Source organism: Heterocephalus glaber, unplaced genomic scaffold (genome assembly GCF_053883595.1).
Source record: "Heterocephalus glaber isolate CG9 unplaced genomic scaffold, H.glaber_assembly_v1.0 deba00000331, whole genome shotgun sequence".
NCBI classification, from domain to species: Eukaryota; Metazoa; Chordata; class Mammalia; order Rodentia; family Bathyergidae; genus Heterocephalus; species Heterocephalus glaber.
The window spans coordinates 62,649,608-62,672,646 of record NW_028258142.1 but is presented as its reverse complement, the minus strand read 5'-3'; the positions used below and the strand labels follow the sequence as shown (position 1 = coordinate 62,672,646).

Below are 23,039 nucleotides of genomic sequence, written 5' to 3'. Positions count from 1 at the left end.
TACAATTATGTGAGCATCAGTGATCCTCAAGGCTGAAAAGCTGTGGCAGCGGAGGTCATATTTCCTAAGTTTTAAGGGACTTGGACCAACTTCTCATTCGATTAACAAGCTGTTCACTTTTTTCTCACTTATGCTGGAATAAATTCCAGCAGGAGGCAGTAGCAAGAGGACTTGGTCTACTGCTTCAAAAACAATGCTGGCCCATTCGCCGAGTGCCTCTGAGGTGTGTTCTGCTACAAGAAACACTGTTCTGTGTACATCAGTTAACTTCATTCTCATCCGTTGCAAGAGGTATTTTCTTTACATTTCACGATTGATAAAGATTGATGTGTGGAGTTTGATAATGAATTCACACACCTAGCTCAGAGTCAAGCTCTGAGCACGATTGTCATCACTTTGTAGATCAGAGCCTGATACCAAGTAGCAGAAATGATTAAAGGCACTTATTAATGCCTTTCATAATATCTAAATAATGGCCTTTGGCTTTTATTGTTACTCCTCTTTGAAAAAGACAAGGTTCATACCAAATTTTTTAATACCAACCATCAGCTAGGTAAGTCAGTTTGCTTCTTGGCTGTAGCATTAATGCATACACAGCCTTTAGTGGTGCTGGTTTTTGTGTGTTCTCTTCAGTCCTAAGACAAGCAGCCATCCAACTACAGTGGAGCCTGTTTTGTAAGGGAGATGGTATGAGGAGTGTCAGGCTCAGGGTTTGGGATGGATGGGTCCCTTGTTAAAGTGCTTTTCTGGATAGTAAAGACAGTGTTTCCTTCTTGAGTTTACACCGAGTGGAGCACTTCTCTGTGGATGAATTGGGACAGATGCGTCCTGCAGGAGATGGAGTAACACGATGCTGTGTGGATCCTGTGATGCCAGCTGCACCCAGGGTGTTCTGCAGATTGCCCCCACTCAGCCCCATGAGCTTGGCTCCTACAGCTTCCATCCCTTTGGGCCAACCTGAGAGGCGGTCTTTGGGACAGCGAGTTGTGTCAGTTCTGGAGTCCTTCCTGCTCTCCCTCATCCCTGTAGGAGGCCCTAAGAAAGGAAACCATCCAGTTGAGGAAGTATCTGTGGCTCCTCAGTGTTTCTGGAGGTTCGGGCTCTATCGCATCCCAAGATGTCAGCACCAGACGTCAGTTTTTGGTCAGTGACTTAGATATGCTCTTCATCCACAGTGGACCAAGGCTTCTTCCAGTTTTGGATTTGTGCTCCACCTTTTGTCTCTTAAAGAATAGTCCACACTGGCCAGTTTCTCAAGAATATTCTGAGAAATTCATAAGGAAAATAACAATAGCTTTCATTTATTGAGGATCTGCTATATGCCAGATTTTTATCTACGTGATCTCTCTGGCCCTTACAATAGCCTTTTAAGGCCGATGTTAGGTCACTGACAGAAGAAGAACCTGGCATTTGTGAAACCACGTTACCTAGTATGGTTTGGATGTGAATGCCCCGCCCACGGCCCACTACAGGCCTGCTCATCAGTCTGTGGTGCTACTGGGGGCTGCTCACCCCTTTGGAGGTGGGGCCTCATGGGATGTAGGCCCCGGAAGAGTGACCTGGAAGGAGGCCTTGGGCCCCTGGCCCCTTCCTCCCTCTCCTGTGTGCAGTGCCTGATGTTTACATTCCCTGTGAGGAGGTGGTGCCTGTGAGTATGGCATCTTAACTTCTCTTTCATCCCCTTTCCCGCCCCTCCGCTCCCCATCCCTCCATCATTTAGGCCCTTCCCCTTGGAGAAAGACCTATCTCCCTACTTCCTATTATCTCTCTTTTGTTTTGCTCCTTATACTTTGGGTTTCTCATATAAGAGGAATCATGTGGTATTTAAACATATGTATTTGATTTATTTCACTTAACACTATGGTCCCAAGGGGCATCCATTAGTAAAAAGAAGGTGATCCAAAGATGGCTAGTATGGGGAGGGAAGGGATAAAGGATGAAGAAGGCATTAAGATGTGTCATGTGCATGGACCAGTTCCCCACAGTGAATGTGAACTTTATGCACTACAAACATGGACTAAAGGAAAAACAAAGCAGAAGTCCTTGACCTCTGAAGCTTATTAATGTCTCCATTTGGAGGAGATAGATAAAAACAAAAGTAAATAATAGAAACATTTAGTATACCAGATTAGTGGTGTTACGGAGAAAACAGCAGGAGAGGGGATAGGAGAGTGGATGAGTAGACGCGGAAGGCATCCTGAGAACATAAACGGGTGGGGAGAGTGTTGTGCCCAGATTGCGAAGTCCCAAAGACCACCAGGAAGCCGTTCCCGATGCAAGCACACGAGGGTCGTTTATTCAAGCTCGAGCAGGGGCTCTCAACCGTCACCGACTCAGCGGGTCAGAATTGAGAGCCCCGAATTTCAAATTAGCGGGGTTTTTATAGAGGTTACAGCAAGGTTTGGAGATTTTTCACTTAGCAGTTACATGATTGGTTAACATTTAGCAAGCATGAAGTGTACATTTCTGATTGGCTAGGTTCATCGGGGGGTTGAGGGGCAGTTACATGTGGGTTTTACGAGGGAAATGAGGGACAAAGGTTAGTGGTCAACTGTCACATATTGATGGTTAGCAGACATTTGCAGCTTGTTCTAAAAATTGTGGTGCCCGGAACTAATGTTCCGGGCAAACAAGGAGTTGAGTAGTTTACTTTGGGACTTTAGGTCTGTTACAGGTTTTTATCTAGTGTCCCAAAGCAAACACATTTTAACCATTAATTTGAGAGGACAATAGGGACTAGTGCATTCTAGCAAAATGGAGTCGCTTTGGTCTCACAGAGAGAACCAGCAGAGAAGCATGTTGCAGGCAGGAATGGCAGGTATGAAAGCCCGGGCTGGGAGTCCTTACAGTCGCAGAGGACTGATGCGGGGGTCCCGGAGGCTGGCACACTGGTAACGGGGACAGAGGTAGGAGACCAGAGAGCATGGGTGTGGCATTCTTTTAGGTCAATGTTTAAGGACTCTGCGTTTCATTTTGGCAAAATGGGAGCCATTGGAAGATTTTGAGCCAAGAAGTAACCCGATTTGATTTATTTTCTACTGGGTTTAATCTGGTTGTTAGAGGGAAAATATTAGTCCCTGAAGAATGGGCAAAAGCAGAAATAGGGAAACCAGTGGAGGGGTTGCTGGAGGAACCGGGCAAACGACGATGATGACTGGCTGGGTGGAGGGGAGCGAGGAAGGTGAAGGGGCGGAGATGGAGGTGTGGCGGGTGGGAGTTGAGGAGAAGGTCTGGATAGTGTTGGAGGTGAAGATCTGGTGGACGGACAGTAGGGGAGGTGCAACGCGTGTAGGTATTTGCAGAGCTGAAGTCGTGGTGGGTAGCGTGGGTAGTGGTGGAGTTAGTTGGTGAGGTGGTCACACTTCGAATACATTTTGAACATGGAGCTGGGGGTTTGCTAAAGTGCTGTGTCGAATGTGAGGGAAAGTTGTGGTGCTGTTTGCCCTTTGTTGCCTTGTATTTTCTTTGGCTTAAGACCCCGGAAGCATGGATTGGCTGTTGGGGAAGCACTGGTTTGGGGGAGAAAGTCTCAGCCTTCACTTTTGGACGCCTTAGGTGTGAGGTAGATTCTAGCGGAAGAGAGTAAAGCCTCTTCTCTTGCCCTTGAGACTCTCACGTGTGGTCACAGAATCCCGCAGAAACACATCGTATGCTACGCTTCAGGGAGAGAAGCATGGGGCTGTGCACAGCACAGAGGTAGCTGGAGGAGGCTGCTGCAGGGAGGCGGGAGCTCAGAAGAGGGCGCGCCGAGGGGCATGGCGGGAGCCGCGGGGCATGTTGGGAGCCGCATTTGCAATGCAGGGTTTAGTCTTGCTGGGGAGGTGGGGGCTGGGGCCTCTGGACATCACGGAGGGCACGGAAGACGCAGGCTCATGGGGTGCTGGAGAGCCGCGGGCCGTGTGCTGGCTCATTACTGCTGAAGCTGGTTTGGAGAAAAATCAAAAGGAAGACCGAGAATCAGGAAGTGCTGAGGATGTGGCTGCCCTTTGCGTTTTGTGGAGAAGTGAGGGTCAGGGAGCTACTGAAGCTACCTTACTGCGTAGGAAGAAACAGCTTCTCAATCCCGGCCCTGCCAGAGTCCGGCTGAAGATGGACAGCAGTGAAAACGCTGGGGTGTGTTGTGCTCTGTGCCCGTATTTTGTTACTGTATTCATTGTGTCGCGGGGTGCAGAAACAGTGTTCCTGGTTGTGCTTATAGTACCATTAGGGACTGAATTTGGTGAACGGCTCCTGAAATCCTCTGGGAACTCCCTGTTGGTGCCCCCAGAAAGTCCTAATCAGAAAGGTCCGACAGGCTGCCAGGGTGGAAAGAACGTAGTGAAGATAGAGAAAAGCACTCGATGGGTTTTCTTGCCGTTTTGCATCAGGTAAGTAAGACCTTGGTCCTAAGGACTGGTTGGGGTGTTTGTTTTGTTTTAAGCAGGATGTGATGTGTCTGTTAGCTCTTCTGAGGTGACCAGGACTGTGACTCGGGAGGTCCTGAGCTGAATTGAAAACTCTGGGAGGAGCCGGACGGCTCCAGCTTGGTGCCTCTACCAAAGCAGAAACGGAAGTGGCCTGGAGAGGAGTTAGCATCTTTCCTGCCCTCTCCACGTCCCCTCTTCCAGCCTGGCACCACGAGCAGCAAGCCCTTCCCAGGGAGAGATCGTGCTGGGCAGCTTGCTTACTAATCTTTTGGGGGCACAATTGATCATGAGGGAGATTAAAAAAAAATATTCGTGACAAGGCCGAGGATTTAGCTCAGTGGTTCCGCCGCCTGCCTCCCAAGCGCAAGGTCGTCCCGAGTTCAATCCCCGGTATCAAAAATAAAATATATACATATGTGACAGATAGCTTGAAATGAGTCCTGCGTGCTATTAAAGTTAAGATCCTAAGACTCAAGAGCATAACCACGCGTGCACCTTCTGAGGAAACCAGCAAAATGGCACGGGGACTGCCCTGCCAGTTCTGCAGCAGCGGTCAAAACGTACAAGCACTGACAGCCTGGCAAGGACCCGTGATCGTTCCTGGCGCCTCACCTGTGCCTCCAAACACAGCCGTCCATGGCTTCGGACCGGCAGCCTGCTGATTTCTCTCTAGGCCAGTGGTTGCAAACTTCAGCATGTGTGAGAATCACCAAGGTGCTTATGAAAAGTGTCGGGATGTGATCTCACCATGCTCAGTCCAGGCTGCAGGTGAGAAACCTGGGATACCTTTAAAGGCTACCTGTGCTCACAGCCTCCCCTCAGAAGCTCTGTTTGATTGGAGGGAGTGGAACCCAGGCACCTGTACTGTGCTGACGCCATGCTCCTGCCTTAGTCCCCAGGAAAACACGGTTTCCACAAAGCTCCAGATGCCACTGGTCGAAGTGCAGGGACGGCCATCGTCCCCCGCCTTCCGCCATTACTGGTTGGCTCCATCCACTCCTGGAGTTATATAAGCATAGGGCGGTTGGCTAGGCATGTTTCAGAAGTGTTCAGACATGTTATAATGAATTATTAATGCTATAAAAGCCGTAGTTACCACCATGGGATAGCCTACTAGCTTAGAGTATTTTTGAAGAACTACTAAATGTAGCTTTGACTACTGTCCATCCCTTCGAGGTAATACTCTATTAACTTGTTTTCTTCTGATGGCAAAAAAGAATGCTTTTGCAGAATATCTGAAAAAGACAGAGTCATTTCTCCAAAGATGATCACTGTTACCATTCTGGCTGATCACTGAAATAAATACCTCCTCGTGGTGAGTCTGGATGGTGGAAACACAGGTCTCTCAGTCTGGTTTTGTTGTTGTTGCTGTGACTGTACTGAAACACCTGAGCCAAGCTTACTTTATAAAGAAAAGAGATGTATTTAACTCGAAGTGCTGGGGGCTTCCAGGGCCTTGTGCGTATGGCAGTTCTTCTCCGGGGAGAACCTCGTGGCCAGTGGTGCAGTGTCATGCAGATCCCACTGTGGTGGGAGCATTGGGGGAAAATACTACATCTCCAGACAGGAAGCCAGAGAGCGATTCCGGGGTCCGGTTGGCTCTTGCAGCAGGGTGCTCCACTGAGAACTCCCCAAGGCCCCCATGCTAAGCCCTTGCTGTTATTTTAAAGACTAAGGACAGAGCTCCCTGCACACACCCTTGGGGGACAGATTTCAGCCACAACCAAACCAGCACCCACGCTTACACCAGGGCCTCTCCAGGTTAGTAGTTGGCACTGCCTCTTCCAGGGGCCTGGCTTCCGCTGTTGCCCACGTCTTGTTCCTGAATCCCCTCCTGCTCCAGGCACCTGGCTTCATTCGCCTTCCTCTTCCTGCTCCAGGCCAGACACCGGGGGTCCGGGAAGCTCCCGCTCTGCAGGTCTTTGGCTGCCCCCGGAAGCACACTGGGTCCTGACGGGCCTCCCTCCCCCGGCCCACCTTTCTTCGATTCCTTTCCGTTGCAGCTTTGCATCTACCCCCACCTGGCTCTGCCAGAAGGTGCTCTGGGGAGCCAGCGCCCCTCTCCTGTTTGTCTGAGAACCCTCAGGCCAGAATACACTGAGGAGTTAGTGTGGCTTTTTTACTTTTTACCACATATTAAGCTTTTACCTAGACAGATTTACTTTGCTTTCGTTTTAAAATAGTCAGGTTAAAGGATTAAAATGAATTTCATTGTGAAAACTCAGTAATTAAAAATATTATCAACACATGAAGGAAAGGCAGGCTTGCTGTGATTAAATCTTACACACACACACACACAAAACCCGAAAGAGCCTATAAATAAGATGAACTGTATTTCAGCTTTTCAGTTTTTATTCAAATTTATTTTTGGCGATAGGGTTTTGAGTTAATCCTCATTGAATTGGAAATGGGTGGATTTGAAAATTGAAAGAGCTATTTATTGGCCTACTTAGTTGCCCGTTGGAGAAAAAAGAATACAAATGGAATGTCACACCTATGGCTGTTCATTTTTTGTGCATTGTGTGGGAAAGTCATCCCTCATAATGAAAGCATTAGCATATAGCTGCAACATGGGCCACAATCTTGCCCAGAGTCCGCTCCAAGACGGGAGGGAGTGGGCCGCTGAGCCCATACCCTAAAGCTTTCGTTACAGAGTATTTAAGGCACAAATGGGGAGCCCTTTCCCACTTCTGGCTTGGAATAAATTCCTCCAGAGTTGGGAATCCTCCTGTCACCACCATGGGAGAACTTGAGAGGCACTGTTTTTAAGTGTCTTGTTTATATGCCAGTGAGGTCGTCTCAGAACATTCTTTATAGTCTCTGTACATCATTATCCTTAAGATAAAAGCTGATGCATTACAGTCAAAACCGAATAATTCAATATTTGGCCTCACGTCTGTGTTGAAGGATAAATAAGTTCAACTGTTGTCCAACTGTCGCAGTGTGGAAAGGTCTAAGTGTCAGGAGAACTCCCGTGTCCTCTGTATGGATTGTGATGCGAGCTATTGTGAGCACTTAATCGCTGGGGAGCAAAGACACCATGACATAGAACTGTGGGAAGATCGAAGTTTATTATTTTGATTCTGGGATATAATTAATAGATTAGACAATGTCAGGATTTTAAAAAGTAGCTGATTGGTTTAGCATGCTAGTGCATGCTTTTAATCCCAGTACTCTGGGAGGCTGAGGCAGGAAATTGGAAAGTTGTAGCCCAGCCTGGACCACCTAGCAGTTTAGCAAGATATGTATCAAAATTAAAGAAAAAAAACCCAAAATGCTGGCTGTGTAGCTCAGCGCAAAGCACCTGGGTTCAAGCCACAGTTCCAAGAAAGAAACCAGTACTGCATTTGGTCAGTTGAGCCCATTCTGCACAGGGGAGGAGGAGAAACCTGCTAGCCTGTGTCCATTTCTGTCCAGTGCTGATTGAGTTGGATCCAATTTCCCAGACATCACTGTAGACATGAGTCTTGGGGCACATTTGGGTCAAAAGAGGCTGCTACATGAAATCATTCATCCATTTCAATATTTAATCACCACCAGTTGGCTGGTAATGATTGCATCATAGGACTTCATAAGAATTAAATAGAAACAATAATAGAATGCCAGGAATTTTCCCATGTATTTGATTTCTTCTTGGTTTTAGCTACGGAAGTAGCTTTGTTCGTATTTCTTTATGATTTGATCAGATGTTACTCATACTGAGTGAGGGACCAGGGCTCACCGGCTGGAGCTCTTTTAAAGCCAAGATGCAGTATTTACAGGCAGCTCCCTTTCCAGGGTCCTGGAAGCTCTTATCTCCCCCTCTGTTTCTTGCTCATTCTCGCTTCCCATCCTTATGGTGACAAGTTCGGGAGGCCTGCAGGAGTTCGCTCCTAGGAGCTGACCAGAGATAAAGGCTTTGAGAAATGCAGGCCGTTAGAGATGTACAGCCAGGGAATCCAAGCCCGGGTTATCTCTGCCTGCAGCATTTTGAGATGGCCAACTTCGTTGCTGTGTCTGTCCTTTGGCCCACAGGGGGGCATTATCCTGAGACCCAAATCCTGACCCCTCAGCCACACATCCCCAGATAGCAAATGGTCTGTGACCCCTACTGAGGTAAAAAAATTGGAGCTGTTAGTTATAGCCTTTCCTGTGATTTTTAAAACCAGTGATGCTGTAAGGGAGAGATCCATTTCTAAGGGAGCCAGAGAGCCCTTACTTGGTGGGTGGAGACTCGCAGTCACTTTTAATTTATTCCTTTTCTGTGGTTCACACCACGTTTCTCACAGATGCAGAGTCAGATGTAGGGTAATGGAAAAATATGCTCCTGAATTAAGGTGCCAAAGTGATCTTTTGGCTATGAAGTTCTTCCCTGAATGGAATTGGCCAGGGTCACAAAGGAAATAAGCTCCTTTCCTCTCCTCTTGTGATTTTACCAAAAGGAGTTATTGACTGGGATTCTAAGTGGTACAGGTAAACATAGATGTTGGAAATCCCTGACCCTGAATTCACACTTTGAGGCCTCCGCAATCAGCAGTCTCACATTTGTGACTGATTAAAGTTTTGGCTTGCCCCACTTGGGAGCCTGGTACCACCATCATGGTGAGTTAGGAATTATTGAGGGCCTAGAAGCCCTCAGTGCCACTCAGATTTTCTCCAGAAGCAACAATGATCGTCTTTTTGTTTTCTGGGAATAAAATGGCAGCCTGAGACAGAATGCTGAAGCTTCACACTAGGTTATAAACCTCTTTTCACAGGGGAAGGAGCTAGCATTGTGACACTTAAATATATACTTAAGTAAGTAGTAGGGGAAATAGTCATTAAAAGAAGACGTCATTTTACAGATGTTTGAATTTGCTGTTTACCTTATGTTAAGGGTAAGGAGCCCATTGGCAGCGTGGAATTTTAGATGAGCACATAATACCATAACTTGGACAGACCATGCAACGCTAAGACAGAAGGAGGAGCCAGAAAACTTTATGTGGTACCAGCCTGCCAGTCTGAGTGGCAGGAGGAGCTCTGCCAAGGGGCACAGAAGCTCAGATCTTAGCTCTTACTAAGGGACTGTCCTCATCTGTTCGGTGGGGACCCCATCCGCTTCACAGTGGTTGGGGTGAGTTTGTTTGAGGGAGCCCGAGGCAGGGTGTTAATTGAAAAGTAATAACATCACAAAAGTTTATGAGAAATTATTTCATTTGCCAGACTCATGAAGATCCGGTGCATTTGAGACACTCAGCTTTCCCTTTGGGGAACGTAAAGGCAATAGCAGATAAGATTCCTTTCGAGTTTAGTTAAGGAGCAAATCTACTGTATTTACATTCTGCTGTACTCATGGAGGGTACAGTCACAGGCTTGTGCTTACAGAGAGTGATTTATGGTTAACAGAAAAGGGAGAGAGTATTTATTCACTCCTCCATTCTGCATTTAGTTTAACATAAGGGCTGAATGCTTTGCAGTAATGCATCTCATTGGTACTCTGAAATTTCCATTTTGATTTAATTTTTTGCTTAAAACCTCAAGAATACTGTTATGGGGTTGCCGTTGGCTAAGAGAAATGAACTCATTGTCAATTCTGAACTCAATTGCAATGATGGTGAATGCTAATGAATTGCTATAAGCACATCTATCTGGAAACTGAACCCAAACATTTGTGTTAACTCCTGAAAAAAAACAGGTATTTTCTGGCAATTTTCAATCCTGGGAATAACTCTTTAGGTACATCAGTGTATACTCAACAAAACATTAATATGCTTGTCAAAGTGACACAAACAGGTGAATTGTGGGCAAACCCTGCTTGTGCTGGGTGTGAGGCTTCCTAAGTCCAACCCCAGGCGAGGCAGGATTCCTGCGTGGACAACTTAATAACACCCACAGGATTTGTGTGTAGCCCACAAACAAGTCTTTAGTAGCCCCTAAGCAGCTTCCCAATAATAGTTTCAGGTATAGATGTGTTAAAATTTCACTGGGACTTTGACTCCCTTTCAGATTGTGAGCTATTAGGGTTTAGATCTCAAATGTCCCCCTGAAGTCTTACATATTCAGAGCCGAGGCTTTTGGAAGGAGATTGGATCATGGGCATTCTGTGTTCATCAGTGGATTCATCCGTGGATGAGTTCATGGCTAAATGCGTTGTGAGGCGGCCCGGAAGGGGTGTGTCCCTGGGAGCTCGCCTGCCATCATCTCTGTCCTAGGCACCTCCCATCTCTCCCTGCTTCTGGGCTGCCGTGAGGTGAGCAGCTGTCTTCCCCACATCCTTCCACCACGCTGTTTTGCCTTGGAGCCAGCCAACCATGAGCCAAGTGACACTCTCCTTTAAGTCCCAGTGACGGAAAAGTGGCCAAGACATGTGCCAAACAAGCATGGAGGTGAGGGGCCATTCACCCTCCAGTGAGGCTGTTGGATGAAGTCCGGAAGCCCATTCCCCATTAAAGGCCAAAACCCTTTATGTGCATCTGTGACAGGTTTGCTTTTCTTGGAGGACTGGAGCTGTCACTGACCCTGCAGGAACACATCTATCATAAATGCAGCAACCATTGCTCTCACCCAGATTTGATGATTTCACAATGTAGTGCTCGAGGGAGGGTGTCGGCTACTGACCTCCCATGCAAAGGAGTTGGAGGAGCCACTGCACTAGGGCCGTGGTTGAAGCGTGACATTCGTTGATTGGAGGCCTGCAGTCTGTTCACCTCGAGGGACCCCGGGTGCACAGGACGCCGGACACTTGTATGAGGTTGGATTTGCCCTCCTATTCCTTCCACTTTCCCCCTCTTAACTGAAGCTGCAGTCAGACCTTCAGATCGGCATCAGGTGCACCCCACTCCCTCCGTTCCCCCCGGCGCTGCCTGGCCCTGGTGTGTCTGTCACGTGGGCTGCTGCTGGTCTCCCTGCCCCTCCACTCAGAACCCAGAGTGACCCTCTAAACTCCTGCATAGGATTGTTCCTCTTCTTAAAATTCTCCATTGCATTTAAATAAAACCCAGCTTCACGTAGGGCTTACAGAGACACAGGGGTCTGACCTCACGCCCCCATGGGGTTCACAGCCGGGCCAGCTCCCCACCCGGGTCCCACCCTTGCCCACAGCAAGCTCCTTTGGTCCTTAGGCCGAAGCCCTGTTCTTCCTCGATGGCATTATCTGAACCCTGCGTCTCCACGGCCAGATACTTCTTTGGATCTGCGTGTGGCTGGAGAAGCTAGCCACCCATCAGCCTGAGTTAGGCTATTTCATAACATCCGTCCCTAGCTGGCAGTTTAGATTTCCTTTTCTCTTCCTGTACAGAATGTAGGTTCCAGCAGAGCAGAGACCTTGTGCATCTTAGCTGACACATCCTCGGGCCACAGAACAGCTGTTCTGGAAATTTCTGTTGCAGGGATGTGGCCAGTGTCCGTAGCCTTCACTGAAACGTCTCCAGCCACGAGCAAGGCAGTCGTGGTAGTGTGTGCAGCCGCAACGTTGCTGAGCGTGCACTGGGCCTAGAAGGGGCAAGACACATTCCCCAAACCTCAGGCGCCCCTTCCTGAGCCTCCGGAGCCCTGAACCATCACCCTGGGAAATCCCTTGATTTTGGCAGAGTGTGCGGTGGTCTCCACATGGGGCCTGGTGGGCTCTTCTGCACTCTCCAGAGGCTGAGTTCACAGGCAATGCTGCCCTCCTTCGCTGAGTTCCCTAGCGGAGGGGCAGCTGCCTCCTGCATTGAAATGCATCTGGAGAGCTTAAGGGAACAGCCAAAGAAAGATTCTTGGTACTTCAGATATGGGGAACCTTATATCCTAGTGCTTAGCACCGGTTGGATTTGGAACTGTGAATACTATGAATAACTGTGTATCTTATTGGGGTGGATGCTTACACAATCACCCACCCTATCTATCTACTCTTCCAAACTGCATTTGTTAATTTTTCTGCTCACCCGTACATCTAAACATTTTTGATATTAAAAAACAAACCAAAAAAAGCGAATAGCTTGCGGAAAATAAGCCAGGCTTTTCCACCTTACCAGGTAAGAGACTTTCTGACCTTTTTGTATTACCTAGGTGATATATCATTTCAGTAAACTGAATAAAACCTTAGTAAACTCTGCTAGCTCAGGAGGCCTGGGGCAGCCTGGCTGTGCGGGGGGCGGGGGGGGGGTTTGCTTTTCTTACTAGAGTGCTAATGACTGCTGTGCAGCTTTGTGCGTTTGGACAGAGTAGGGTCAGGTGGTGTGCGTTCACTTATTTTAAGGGACAGAATTCCTCTGGCCAGTGTTCCTGGCTCTCAGGAGGCCTAGAATTTTGGAATTTTGGGACAAAAAGGCAAACCAGATTCCACTGAGGTCACAGAGTCCAGGCCTTGGCTGGTCCGGACCCTCCTGCCCTGGCTGGTGCTGCCTGGTCATAGTGCCGCTCTGCACTCTTGTGTGTTGCTGATTTCCCTTTTGTCTTTCTGAAAGAGCCTGTGACTTTTACTTTATTGATGTCTGAAATATGAAATGAGTCACTTAACTCGAGACTGAAGGTCAGGGATTGTTTTTCCCTCTGAGGAGGACTTCCTGCGGTAGCTGTCCTGTCCCTGAAGACTCACTGCAAGCCCGTCCCCCAGGCTGGGGCCCCCACACCAGGCGCTGGGACTGGACTGCCCCGGGGGCCTCTCAGAGTGCGCTCCCTGAATGTGGAGAGCAGTAGCCTTTTAGTGCTTGTGTTGGCCTGGGGTAGTTTTCCAGTTTGCATCACTGAATCTTCTGAACATTTACAGTGTTCGCTGGAAAACCGGTTTGGAATTATGATCTCTTTGACATGAAAATTCCAACTTTCTGCTTTTTATACCATTTTTAAAAGTCAACTCCACCAGACCTGGTACATTGGCTTGCAGGATTTGGACTCAGCCCGGCCAAAAAGCTTATTTGAAAACAAAACAAAAACTGTCACCGTTGCTCCTGCTGTTGGTCACAAACAGGATCTCAACTCTTTTTTTTGGCCCACTTGTTTGAAGACACTGAATCATGACCACCTCTGAATTTGACTGTTTGTCCTCTAAGGAGTGACTGGCCCACTGCTGCCCCAGCGAGGCCTGTCCGGTCTACTGCTGAGCTGATAAATGGGGAAGCCCTGCCGGCCCCTTCCACTTCGGTCCGGTCCTCGGGGCTGCCGGGTGACCTCTGGGTAGCATCTCTGCAGTGAAGGCAGGCAGCCTCGGAGCGCTGAGCACTCATCCTCGCCCGAGTCACCCCCACTCCTCATGTTCCAGTCACAGCAGATCTCCTACCCTCTTGAAAGTAAGTGCCTGTTGTGGGCCGCTCAGCTCTTCTACTTGTCCTTGAGTGGTAGACAAGCCCTGCCCTGAGCTTCCTCTTGGCTTCCTCCTGTCGTTTTAAACACAACTCAAGAGGTAAAATTGATGAGAAGCAAGTGAGTGGGAGTTGGGACTAGGGAGACAGGCAGGGTTCTGAGCTGAGTGTGAATGACGCCTCCACCTGTTGGAAAGGGAAACACAGGGCACAGGCCTGGTGGGCTCGGAAAATCAAGGGTTTGGATAAACAGGTGTTTGATTTTAGGTGACTCAGATATCCAGACAGAGCCCTGTGAATGGGTGTGTCCATGAGACTGAAGGGAAGAGAGAGGTGACAAATGGGGGTGGGGAGCACCATATTTTACCATTGCCCTTGAACTTGAAACAAAGTGGATGAGCTTTCTAAGGAAGAGGGCATGATGAGTGAGAAGACTCCCTCACTGCCAGGTTTGGACAGTGGGCTATGCAAGGCAGATGGAAGCAAGAACGACCCACCAGGGGAGGCAGAAGGAAAATCTCGTGTCAAGCACTGATGGAGAGTTGAGAGATGAGGTGCCCCAAGGGACTCACTGGCTCCCAGCGAGGTCACTGGTAACCTTAGCAGGGTTTGTGAGAGTAATGGGAAGCATTCTGAAGGATGAGCGAGAGGGAGGACATCTAGACAGAAGAAGATTCTTTCTGGAAGCCTGGCTCTGAAGGAAAGGAGAGGGAAGTGGGCTGGCTTGGATGGAAGATGGGATGGGAGGTCAACAGCAGGCTGTCTTGGTGTTTGGTAGGTGCTTGCTCTGTTTTGTTTTGGGTCGACGATCCTGGGGCATTGAAGAATCCAGTGAGAGGGATGGAGATTTTTCTGTCTCTCGTTTGCTAACAATTGATGATTCTTAGCAGACAGCCAAATGGTAGTTGGTAGTTCTAAGCTCTCTTGGTGGAGTTCTACAAGCTTCCTTGCTTCTCCTCTATAAATTTATAGTTGAAATATAAAAGGGGAAAAAGTTGGTTTTTGCAAATGTGTCCATTGTTGTCCTACGTCCTTGTAGGCAGGTAAACGGTATGAAGAGTTTTTCTTTTATGAAATGCTTTGTTATTCTGTAAGAAACCTATCTTGCACATAAATGATAAAAATTTATATTAAGGATTTTATTTTGCTAAGTCTTAAGTTTGTGTCTTTTAATAAAAGACCATTGAATTTTCTTTTTTTTATTGCTAAGTTTATTGGTACATTTTAGGTATACATTATTTGCACGTTCATGGTTGAGAATTTGTACCTATACCTGGTATACTTGATTCTTGTTTTTTCCCTTTCCCCTTCCCTCGCTTCCACCCTTCCACCCCTCCCTATTTACCAAAAAAACTTTGTTTCCATTTTTTTCTTCTTTCCCTATATATTTTTCTTTCCCTTCTTTCTTTTTACCTACTCCCCCACTTCTTCTTTCCCTTTGGACCTTTTCTTCCTATGTCACATTATCTGTTATATATTTTGGTCCTCATTTACACTTCCAGTTTCTCACACCAGAGAAACTATTCGGTATTTACACATATGTGTCCTATTTATCTCACTTAAGAGTATGGCCTCAACGTGCATCCATTTAGCTATAAATGTCTCTAGTCTATCATTCTTTATGGCTAAGTAGTATTCCATTAAAAAAAAAAACACATCTTCTTTAGCCAGTCACCAGTTGATAGGCATTTGGGCTGTTTCCAAGATTTAGCTATTACAAACTGTGCAGCTATAAACATGGATGTGCATATATTGCTGTGGTATGATGCTTTTAATTATTTTGGGAAGATACCCAGCAAAGGAATAGCTGGATCAAATGGGACAACTAATCCTAGTTTTTTGAGGAATCTCCACACTGATTTCCACAATGGTTGTACCAGTCTGCACTACCACCAACAATGGAGGGTTCCTTTTTCCCCACAGCCCTGCCAGCATTTCTTATTGGTTGATTTCTTAATAGCAGCCTTACTCTCTGGAGTGAGGTGGAATCTCAGTGTTGTTTTCATTTGCATCTCTCAAATGACCAGTGATGTTGAACACTTTTTCATGTTTATTTGCTGTTTGCACTTCTTCCTCTGAGAAATGACTGTTCATTTCAGATGCCCATTTTTTGATTGGGTCTTTAAATTTGGAGGATCTAATTTTTTATATATGCTAGATAGTAGAGCTTTGTCTAAGGAACAGCTGGTGAAAATATTTTCCCAGATTGTGTGTTGTCTCTTCACACTGTTGGTCATTTCTCTTGCTGTGCAGAAGCTTTTTAATAGGAAGAGATCCCACCTGTTGATTCTTTGTGCAAGTTCATGGGCAACTGAGATTTTAAGAACAAAACCTTTTCCTACACCAATGTCTTCAAGATTTCTGCCTAACTTATCTTCTAGCAGGTTTACTGTTTCTGTTTTATGTGTTTAAGTGTTTAGTATTTCTGTTTTAAGAGATGGATGAAGATATCAGAAAATGGAAAAACATCTGTTGTTCTTGGGTAGGAAGAACCAATATAATGAAAATGGCCATACTTCCAAAACTGCTATTTAGATTCAGTGCAGTCCCAATTGAAATTCCAAAAGCATATTTCACAGAACTAGAGAAAACAATAAAAAAATTCATTTGGAACAAGAAGAGACCTAGAATAGCAAAAGCAATTCTGGGCAACAAAGACAAGGCAGGGGGTATAACAATCGCCAACTTGAAACTATACTACAAAGCCACTGTGATAAAAACAGCATAGTACTGGCAAAGAAACAGACCTGAAGATCAGTGAAACATTAGAAGATGCAGAAACAACTCCAGACACACTCAGCCACTCATCTTTGACAAAAGAGCCAAACAACCTCACTGGAGGAAAGATAGCCTCTTTAATAAATAGTGCTGGAAAGACTGGGTTTCAACTTGCCAATGATTAAAAACTAGACCCATATCTCTTACCATGCACTAAACTAAAATCGAAATGGATGAAAGATCTAAATATTAAAACCATTGAATTTTCATACCAGCAAGAAAGATAGGAGGGAAATCTGCAGAAACTAGTATAGCTGTCATTTAGTTAGGAGATGGAGATTGTAGTAGCACTGTTTCTAGAAGTGGAGAAGGTGAGAAGAAACTGATGTGTATTTAAAAATTTAGGGCTGAAAAGGAACAAAGCTTGAAATGCATGCCAGTGACCATCTTTTTATGGGCAGATGGGTTTGGGAATTATGCGTATGATTTCATTAGCACCTGCGGAAAGCATTCTTTGAAGCTCATTACCATTTCTCTGGGTAGTCCTTCAATAAATATATCTCCAAGAGAAGCAAATTGAAATACAATTTGTGTTTCTTTAAAAGTAAGGCACTTCTCTTGCGATCAGGCTAGCATTCAGGTACTAGTGAAGGAGCGCATTTATAAAAGCACTCGAATGAGTTAAAGTTAGAAATGCTGTATTTAGGTGTTTGACTTTAATCATTTGCCGTTTAAAACACTGGTTTATTGCTTGCTTGTATTGGCATAGGGGTAGGGCAGTATTAAAGTTTTTTAAATTGAATTTTCTGATCTAGGCCATGATGTTGGTTTATATTTCTTTTTGGTACAATATGAACTTATGTATGCCCTTTTAGATACATGGAATTGGATATTGATTCTAGTGAGATTCCAGAATTTAAAAGACTTACTTTTATTTTTTTGTAAGTTGAACATTTTTTACAACTAATTGGTGATGTGATAAGATAGTGCTCACATGGCCTGAATGTTGGTCACAATCACAACAAAGCTTAATCCAGCCCTGCATATACAAGTGAAAGTGTAAACCATAAACACAATGTTTAGATATGTATAACAATGTATAAAAGAGATGCTGAACAGTTATATAACTTTTAAAAATATAGGGCCAACTAATGCCATTTTACTTCATTCATGTTCACTTTGTTATATGAAATGTATCTAAAAGACTTACATTTTAAAGGATTGTTATTTTACTGTGTCTCGATAGCCAGGAAAGTATCATTAACATTTATCAAAAATAGCAATAATTTTCATTTATTATATTATTCCTATAGTAAGAAGCAATATGCCAAGGAAATACCTGGCAAGGGCATAGGTTTTTATTTTGATGATTGGCATTCGGTGATTCAGGTGCTGTTATGACAGGAGAGGTATTATGTGGAATATTCATAGGTAAAAAGTAATGATAGGTTATTTTATTATTTGAATAGCTGATAGGTGGGTATTGGATTCCATCCACTTTGCATTTTCATTTAGTTTGTGTATAGCTGGCTTTCTGCCTTGGAATTAAAGACAAAGCCAGGTGCAAAATGGTTTCACGGCTAGAATAACAACATCAGTGTCAAAGTTGGGACAGTCTTTTATTCAGCTTCCCCTCCATGTCATGTTTATTGAGACCACCATGTTTACCTGGACTAACAGCGTGTGTTTCAGAGAGATTTCGGTTTTAAGGCATATTTGATAATAGTTTAACTGAAAGTTTAGAATAGTCAGCTATGAGATGTGTATATTTCAACTGCATTTTTTAAAGCTGCTGTGTTTAAACAGTAGTCAAGTAATTGCAAGAAGATTGTGAGAGAGGCGACAGGTTCTTTGGCTCTGATGGAAGATCTTCAGGTTCCTCCTCCAATCCCCAGACCCCTCCTGGCCTGCTTGGTGGTCGAATTTCAAATCTGAGCCTCTCATTTTATAGAAAAGGAAGGAGGGGTGAAAATAAGTATTATTCACCCAATATCATACATGAAACTTACTTGCTGCTAATTATTTTCATGTATTATGTTCATAAAGATTATACACAGAATTTAAGATGAAATAAACTAAAAACATTTAGAGTTTGAAACAAGATTCTAGCTTTTTATTTGTCACTGTTTTGACATCTAGTTTATTAACTTACATCTATGATTTGCTGAACCACTCGTAACAATACTAACAGAAAATCCTGAAGAGACATTGAGAAAACATAGTAAGAAGACCTTGGTAACATCCAAAATTGTTTGAATATTAAGAAAATAATTTATATGTAAGAACTGCCTTGCCATAGGAAAGAAAATGAGCACCTTTTTAAAAAAATGTTTTTCTAGTAGTTATGTTTTACTTTTTATGATTTGATGACTTTTATTGTTTTTAATAGAGAAATGCCACCTTTTCTTTGTGATTTTTTTGAAAAGACTTTTATTTTACTGGTAAAAGTGTTAGACTGAGAAGACCAGTAATATTTTTAGTGGGCTGAATTAGTGTTAATTATGTTCTGATGTTTCAAATGGGGTAGGTAGAAAGACACATGTTGCCTTTTCATAGGATTGCGTATGTATATTACACATACTACATATATGTATATGTAGTTCGTATTACTTGTATAAATTTTTACCTTTTAGGTAAAAGTGTCCACTTTAGACACTTTTAACTGAATTCTGCATTCTTGGCTATAAAACATAGAAAATACCTACTTTTAACACATTTAAGAGATTTTTACAAATTAAAACTATAAAAGAGAGATATTGCACTTTTAAATGCAAATATATTATAGCAAATATATGTTAGCAAATAGCGTTGGTTTTGCAATGTATTCACCACATAACTGTAGAAATTTTCAGGTCTGTGTTGGTCCTGGATATCCTGGGGTATAAATAGGTGTGGTTCTCACCCTGAAATATATAGGTAGGAGTAGAGAATAATTATAAAATTCGACAGTTACAGGAAGGAAATCTGCAACACCAGTGTGGCCAGGGCAGGCCTCTGGGATGACAGTGGAGGAGTGCGGAGCTGGCTGCTTAATGGCGGAGGGAAGGAAGCACATTCTCGCCGAGTCTCACAGACAGTGTGGTGTAGAAACTGGAGGGAGCCCCTGGCAGCCAGGCCTTCAGGGGCTGGAGCGGCCTCAGCCACTGAGTAGGTCATCGGGCCAGGACACACCCCAGAGGCCAGGCCAGGTCGGAGTTTGGGTTTGACTCAAGTGCGTTGGAAAGCTGTTTGAAGAAGGTAAGAAAGGAAAATGCCCAGGTGAGGTCTGTGAGTCAGCTTGGGGAGGAACACTGGCACTCACTGCACGAGGACGATGCTGAGACGTAGGCCAAGTTTGGGAGAAAAGCCTCCTCTGGTGAGGCTTGCGGGGAGGGCCAGTGCCAAGAGCTCTGAACTGTGGAAGGACTGTGGGCCGCTGAGTCACCGGAAGTGTTCAGACCACCAGCCAGTGTGGCTAGGGCTAGGTGGGAGGAGGAGGAGAAGCGGGACCCAAAATCCCAGTTGGATTTTCTGCGATTTCCCTGCAGGTAGAGGCTGGGTAGAGGAGGACTCTGTAAAGTGCAAAAAAGATGATTAAAACATATGGTGAATGTTTAAATTTTTAAAAATTATAGTAAAAAATACATTGCCATGAAACCCCCTCCAAATCCTCCCCTTGCTTCAAACACCCTTATGCCATCATTGCAGCCCCCTTCTGAAGCAGTTCTGGACGTCCTCCTTCATGAGTGTCTTTACAAGGTGTGATTTTTCAAAAGCAGTAAATGCTGTTGCCAGACGCCATCCAGTGGAAAGACAGGTCCTAAAAGCATGGAGTGCATCCTCATGGCCTGTATCACGGATCTGGCGCTGTGTGGCTTCCCGCTCTTCCCCAAGGTCAAGTCCACCATGAAAGGAAAACGTCCTCAATTGATTCACAACATCGAGTCAGCCAAGACGGCCTCCAGAACTGCTTCAGAAGATGGCAAGAGTGAGGGGTCGAGCGTGTTCAAGGGACTAGCTTGAGGGGCATTCGAGGCAGTGTGGCTTGTCCAGTAATAATTTTTTTAAGACGTGAACATTCACCATATTTTTTGGAGGAGAATGAGTAGCCGGAGACCAGGAGGAAGGCTGGCGAGTACGGTGTGTTCCGAATCCCAATGGGAAGTGGGTCGCCAGCAGAGCCTCATCCCTGGGCTGGGCTGCCGAGGGCTCGCGAGTGGTTGATTGGTGGAGCTGGCACCCAGAACTGGCCTCCCAGAGGCAGGGATTTCAAAGAAGTGGGGAAGACAGCAGGGTCCGCAACATCTTTTATCTCGTACGCGGTGGGTCCTCAGCACGGATCTTAAAACGGATCGTCCCTCTTCCAAAAGCGAATTCAGTTGTGGGCTCTGAATTCCATATCTCAGCACCTTTGCTCCTCCTGCACCACTTCCTCCCGGTGCTCACACCACTTTGCAGGATAAGCATCCCCAAGAAATTAATGTTTACTTTCAAGATTTGCTTGGAAGTCCAAAATGAAACATTAAGAGGGAAAGAGAATGTGTCAGCTTTATTTGGATTGCGCGCTTGCTGTAGGTTTGGACTTGATATTTACACATGCTGTGGGGCTGTGGGCACACGCCACGTCGGTGTGTCTTATTCAGCGGGAGGAGCAGCCCAGGCCTGGTGACTTCCCTCCTTACTCCAGTCAGGAAGCCCCTCCCACCGTGCCCTGCAGGCACAGACGCAGCAGGATGACTTTACCATAGCTACTGGTTTTATTTTGCATCATTCTATGTTCTCCCAGCGAGTATTCTGTTTTCTTAAACATTACACTAGCCCTTGGCTCCGGGGGATATTTTTGCTATAAAATGAGCACTAGAAAGGGAAATTATATGATAATCAGAAATTTGGTTTTTGCAATGTTTACCACGCATACATAAGGTATGACTTGAAATGTCTACTTGGCCGCGTAGCTATTTTAATGTCTGGTACAGAAATCTGCTTCAACACACAGGGCTGCGTCTAATAGCAAGGGAAAAAGTGACAGTAGTGAGTCCGTCCTTAGGGTACAAACCTGTCCAGTTTTCACATCCACGCAAGGGAAACCTGAGGCACAAATGCCTGCGTGGGTCAGCACACTGCTAGGAGACGCTGCTGACCCGCCAGTCTGCCTTTGGGAGGACGGCATCTGAAGAACTCGGTTGGTGTTCCTTTTGAGGTCTGAGACAAACCCGTTTTTGGTGTTCAGGGAGGCAGGAGGAACCCAAGGAGGAGGTGAGGGTGAATCCGTGCACCCCAACCCTGGCCCGCGCCTGCCCAGTGTGGGACAGGGACCCTCCCCAGAAGGAGCCTCCAGATTCAGAAGGACCAAAAGAGAATCGGGCGAAACCAGATGAAAAAAGCACTGGGGCCCGAGGAATCCATAGGTCCAGGAGTGGAAAGACCAGAAGAGGGAGAAGAGGAATATCCACATCCGTCACTTTCTCATCTGCCCCGGGGATTTAGTCATACGTATGTGGCAAATTCACTCTTGTGAAATTAAACGTCATTTAATTAGTGTGACATTTTGGAAAAAGTTTTTTTTTGATGATTTGCGGCCAAAACCTAACAGGCAAAAGTGTCATCACGACAGACGGACTTTTCCCCCCCGCTGAGCGCTCGTGCATCCCGCGCCCGGGGCCCTGATGCAGCCCCTCGTGGTTGGTGAGCGCAGTCGCTGCACTGGTGACGACGCGGAGCCCTCCCTTGTTTTCTGCTTGCAGAACAATCCACCATGACGACCGAATCGGGATCAGACTCGGAGTCCAAGCCGGAGCAGGAGGCGGCGCCCCAGGAGGCGGTGGGGGCGCAGAGCCGTTCGGGGGCGCAGCACGAGGAGCCCCCCAGCGGGGGCGGCACAGAGCCCGGGGCTCCGGAGCAGCTCCAGGGCGCGGTGGCGCACAGCACCCCGGTGCGCAGGCAGGTGAGCGCCCCTGCGGGAGGGAGGGGCCGCAGAGCCGGTGCAGGTGCCCTGGCCTGGGTGTCTGAGCCGGGACAGCTCGGGTCTTATGGTCCCGGGCGGAGGGAAGCTTATGCGGCTCTAAGGCGTGCGTGGCCCATGACACTCTGTAGTCCCACCTGGTCTCTCCTCCCTTCAAGACGTTTAAACTGACACCGGAATCTGGACCTGAGGTGCCTGGTCCTATCTGGATCTGCTGGAAGGGGAGACACGGTACTGCCAGTTTTAACTGTGCTTCCAGTTGGTTTTTAATTTGAGTAAGGGTTAGAGATGTTTTTATTTTTCCCAGGCATCGTTCTGACCTTAGTATTAACAGCTACCTTTAGTGGATGGTTAAGTAGGTCTCCGCCCCTGCACAGGTCTTTATTTTCAGCTCTGTTTTCTATTCTTTTGAGTTTTCAAAGTTTTCAGTTCAGGGGAGAGGATGGAACTCAGGGGTAGAGCCTGTGGTAAACATGTGGGAGGCCCTGGGTTGGATCCCCAAGGTCACCTCCCCAAACAACAAAATTTCTGTTTTAAAAATAAATTGTGGTTTATACTCAGGCCTTGGTTGAATCTGTGTTGACATTTCCTTTGTCTTAAAACTTCAAACTAGGAATCAGCGTGTTTTAGAGTACCAACTTGTATGTGCTGCCAAAATCCAGAGTCCCTAGTGTGTTTGATTTCTTACAATTTGAACGATAACCTAGAAATTTATGATTATCTAAAAATTCTAGA

The 23,039-nt window shown here is 46.0% G+C and overlaps 1 protein-coding gene across 48 annotated transcripts in view; it reads left to right on the top strand.

Moving 5' to 3' along the window:
- Epb41l3 (erythrocyte membrane protein band 4.1 like 3) overlaps positions 1-23,039 on the top strand; it is a 211,384-nt gene that overhangs the window by 107,651 nt on the left and 80,694 nt on the right. For 40 of the 48 annotated variants that reach the window (XM_087194727.1, XM_087194603.1, XM_087194585.1 and 37 more), the window contains one exon: positions 22,087-22,286. In XM_087194727.1, the coding sequence (XP_087050853.1) occupies positions 22,098-22,286 (189 nt within the window). In that variant the 5' untranslated portion in view covers positions 22,087-22,097. Of the gene's footprint in view, positions 1-13,433; positions 13,634-22,086; positions 22,287-23,039 lie in introns of those variants that run through there. The other 8 variants (XM_087194736.1, XM_087194739.1, XM_087194738.1 and 5 more) reach the window with 2 other exon arrangements.